General features: G+C 47.0%; 1 protein-coding gene across 1 annotated transcript in view; it reads left to right on the top strand.

Moving 5' to 3' along the window:
• The window catches only part of LOC110294039 (nuclear envelope pore membrane protein POM 121), an 18577-nt gene that overhangs the window by 1268 nt on the left and 12836 nt on the right, over window positions 1–4473 (top strand). Inside the window, exons 2-4 of the mRNA XM_021162005.1 lie at window positions 710–925; window positions 1439–1597; window positions 4316–4396. Of these exons, the coding sequence (XP_021017664.1) occupies window positions 710–925; window positions 1439–1597; window positions 4316–4396 (456 nt within the window). The remainder of the gene's footprint in view (window positions 1–709; window positions 926–1438; window positions 1598–4315; window positions 4397–4473) is intronic.

Genomic DNA, 4473 nt, shown 5'->3' with positions numbered 1-4473 from the left:
GCAGCAAGCTCCTTCACAAGACGTTTCACTGGCCTTGATAAGTCTGCTTAGTTGAGGTGATGAATACCTCTTAATGTTTGGTTTTTGCTGTGTATTGATGCTTTGTTGGGGGAAAGGAAAAAAAAAAAAAAAACTATTCCTACACATCCCAACTTCACGTGCTTTTCTTCTGAAGTACCCGTGTGGGCAAGGTTTTCAGTTTCCCTCTTAATTTGATGAAGTCTGTGGTAGAGACAGCCATTAAGCAACTGATATTTTCTGCCTTTGGATGAAATGGGAGAAATGTGCCAAAAAATGCTACGTTCTCTGTTGCTTAGAGAAATTTAAAGTCTGAGCTGTTAGTGTCATAGAGTGCTTTGTCCAGCATGCACACACCCCTGGGTTCTGCTACCAGCACTGTCAAACAGAAAAATAAGAGGTTGAAAAGAAGTGTTAATGCCTCTTGTTTCTGCAGTCNTTTGAATTTGGTGTTCTTTTAAGACTGTGGTTCCAGACTGGAGAGATGGCACAGTGGTTACTAGCACTGGCTGCTTGCTCTTCCAGAGGTCCTGAGTTCAATTCCCAGCAACCATATGGTGACTCATAACCATCTGTAATGGGATCCAATGCCCTCTTCTGGTGTGTCTGAAGACAGCTACAGTGTACTCATATAAATAAAATAAAAAAAAACTGTGGTTCCATCAAGTGTCCTGTCTCCTGTTCTCCACAGAGATTGTGGGCCTTTGTCCAGTCGGTTTGTTATAACACCCCGAAGACGATATCCCATTCAGCAAGCCCAGTATTCCTTGCTTGGGGCACTTCCAACCGTCTGCTGGAATGGTGGCCATAAGAAGGCTGTGCTGTCTCCACGGAACTCCAGGATGGTGTGCAGCCCAGTGACAGTGAGGATTGCCCCTCCAGACAGCAAGCTATTCCGCTCATCAATGTGAGTACGTGTATGTGTTTGTGTGTGTGTGTGTGTATACAAACTTGTGTGTGCAAGTAACCTTCTGTACCTGTGTAGACACCAGAAGAAGGCCTCAGGACTCTATTGCTCTCGNTTTTTTTCCTTTCAGGCCAGAGTCTCGCTGACCCTGGGGCTCATGTTTGGGTCTAGCTGTTGAAGCCCCAGCTGGCCTTTTTCCCTTGGAGCTGTGTCTCTAGGGGTATGCAGGATGCTAGAGCCATTTCTCCAGTGCGCAAGCGTGCATGCGTGCACACATTCATAGACCAGGCTGGCCTAAAATTGCCTGAGTAGCTCAAGCTGTCTGGAAACTCAGGATGATCCTCCTGCTTCTCACTGTTGGGATTAAAGGCTCACGCCACCATGCCTGACCTGTAGTCATGGTAGTTTGTACACGTAGTGCTTGCTTGTCGTTTAGCTTCTAGTTTCCGTTCTGTTCTGTACATGCATGGGAGTTAAAATATCCTGTCTCCAGGATCTTGTCTTTCATTATAGGTCAGAGCAGATACTGGATACAACACTGTCTTCACCATCGAGTAATGCCCCAGATCCTTGTGCAAAGGAGACTGTCCTGAACGCCCTCAAGGAGAAGAAGAAAAGAACAGTGGCAGAGGAAGACCAGCTGCACCTTGACGGCCAGGAAAACAAGAGAAGGTAACAGGCAGTCTCAGGATGGTGTTACACTGCCTTCCCGGGGGTGGGGGTGGGGGCTCCAGAGAATTCAAGTGGTGGTGATTACCAGGGAGGTGTAGAGGCCAGCTCCAGTCTGAGCCTTGGAGCAGCTTGGTACTAAGGCTTTAATACTGTTTACCTCTTAAAGCAGGGGCTGGGTAAGTTTCAGTCCTCATGCATGTAAACCTGCGTTGGCATTTGGCTCTCACCCACCACCCACCCGACTCAGCTCGCCCTTCCCCTCCCAGTGTTCTGAAGCAGGTTGTTCTATTCTACAACCCGAGCTAGCCTTGAACTCTGGGCCCTTCTACCTCGAAAAGTGGGATCCTCAGCCTGTGTGACCAGCTCTCTGCCTTGGATGCTAGTCTGTGAAATTTTATTCTCAAAAGTAAATGCTCAGTTTTCCCCTCCAATTGTGTGGTTCTGTTTGTTTGGTTTGGTTTTGTTGTTGTTGTTTTAGTTAAATAGCAATAGTGTTGTTGAATGAAAGGCATAGTAGGACTGTCATTGATGAGCAGAACCAATTTTCTTTTTAGTATATGGGAACTTAATGAGAATAAGTGTGCAGAGGGAAGGTTGGAGAGGGTCATCAGGAGATACAGGACCTTTGTTTTTATGGTGGTTGTTTTGTGGTCCTTGGGAGGAGACTTAGGGCCTGCTGCATGCTATGCAAGTGTTCATTGCCAAGCCACAACCCCCTGGTTCCTCAGTGGAGGAATCTAGGCAGCGGCTGTACTGCTGANCATAGACCCAGCCCTCTACCTTTTTTTTTGTAGTTCAACAAANGCTTATCAAGCACCTACTGTGTGCTAGGCCCTTACTCCTCTTAGTTATGGGACTTTCAAGGTAACACGTTTTTCTATGTTCACGTACATACTTAAAGATAGACATGTATATATACGTAGGGGTATGTGTGGGGCTTGGGTTATTATTATTATTTATATGCTTGGTGCCCATTGAGTTCAGAAATGTTCAGAAGTTCAGAGCTCCTGAAACTGGAGTTATGGGTAAATATGAGCCTCAGTGTAGGTGCTGGGAATTGATTGACCCTGGGTCCCCTGCAGAAACATCCAGTGCTCTAAACTACTGAGCTGGGGGTTTTTTCCCAGCTTTTTTTCAACTTCTGAAATTTTAAAATTACATTGTATTCACTTAATTGCCAGGGTGAGGGTGGGGGGTCAGGAAGGCATACACAGTTGTCACAGAAGATATGTGGAAGCCAGAAAACAACTTGGAGGAATTGGTTCTCCCCTTCTGCCATGTGGGCCAGGAAGTCATCAGGCTTGGTGACAAGCACCCTGCTCACACTGAGCCAGCTCTCCAACCCCCACTGTGTTTTACTGGGATGGTGTATTTGAGACTGTTTGCTCTGTAGCCCTGGCCTCCCACTTGCTACCTAGGCAGGCCTTCTCCTCTCCATGTGCCAGCACCCGCTGCAAGGCTACTTAGTTAAATGGTTAGTTAACAAGGTAATAACATCATAAGTTTNTGAGAGCAGGAAGTAGAGTGTTAGAAATGAGAAGGTCTCTTGGTGTAATGAGGAAGTGCTTTCTTAGGATGCGGTGCACCACGCACCTGGGAAGAATAGCTGTCATCCCCTTTGTCTGGACCACATACAGCTGACAGGCTTTCAGCTGACCTGGACGACAAAAGGACGTGAAGGAGATTCTGCTCTTGACTTCCTTGTGAGACAATGTTTATAGCCCAGGCCACTGTGTAGCCCAGGCTAGGCTGGCATTCATAATCGTTCTGCCATAGCCTCCCAAGTGCTGCTGGGATTATATATGTGCATTGCTGTGCCTCACACTAGTTAAGGAAATCTAAAGAAATGGCCCCTGCATTTATGGACTAAAGGCTATCAGAGGAGTTGCAGGAATGGCGAGTAAGCAGTTGTGCTGATGTCCCATAGCTAAGCAGGACTGAGCCGATGGCCAGGGAGGAAATGATAACTGGTTGGTCCAGGAAAGTGTCTTGGCCCTGGTGCATCTGTAGCTGAGGAGTTGGTATTTTCCCTGTGGTTGGAATGTAGCAGTGATCACAGACACCATGTGTGTACCTGGCNCCTGTAATCCCAGCACGTGGAGACTGAGCCAGAAGCATTGGAAGTTTAAAGGAGCCTGAGGCTATGGAATATGTTCTGGTGTAGTTTGGACAGAATAACAAGAACTTGATTAAAGATGTCTTTCCTCCGTGTGGTACACCTGAATACTTGAGGCATTTTGGAGATTCTTTTTTTGTCCCTTACTTACCAGGTCAGTCTTAGAGTGATGCACTTCACAGAACTGAATGGTTTGAAACAATCTTCTTTTTTTTTTCCTTTTTGGTTTTTCGAGTCAGGGTTTCTCTGTATAGTCTTGGCTGTCCTGGAACTCACTTNGTAGACCAGGCCAGCCTCGAACTCAGAAATCCGCCTGCCTCTGCCTCCCAAGTGCTGGGATTAAAGGCGTGTGCCACCATGCCCGGCGAAACAACCTTTTCTTATTTAGCATGAAATGTATACTAGGCCCCAGGAGTATGAAGAAATGCTTTCAGTTTTCTTACCAGTTTGTTGTGAGTTAGTTCACTCATGGCCATGGTGGTCAGAGCACAGCTTGTGAGGGAGCGTCAGTTCTCTCATTCCACTGTGTAAGATCCAGAGAATGAAGGGGGCTGGGAGGACGGGCATGCTGTTTCATGAAGGACTTTTTTAATTTATCACAGGCGCCATGATAGCGGTGGGAGCGGACATTCAGCATTCGAGCCCCTTGTGGCCAACGGAGTCCCTGCTGCATTTGTGCCTAAGTAAGTGAGATCCTCAGTGATGGGATGCTGCAGCTTAGTGATCCTCAGTGATGGGATGCTGCAGCTTAGTGATCCTC

Source organism: Mus caroli, chromosome 5, assembly GCF_900094665.2.
Source record: "Mus caroli chromosome 5, CAROLI_EIJ_v1.1, whole genome shotgun sequence".
Lineage (NCBI taxonomy): Eukaryota > Metazoa > Chordata > Mammalia > Rodentia > Muridae > Mus > Mus caroli.
Note: the sequence above shows the minus strand (reverse complement) of the source record. Positions and strands in the feature narration are given on the sequence as shown.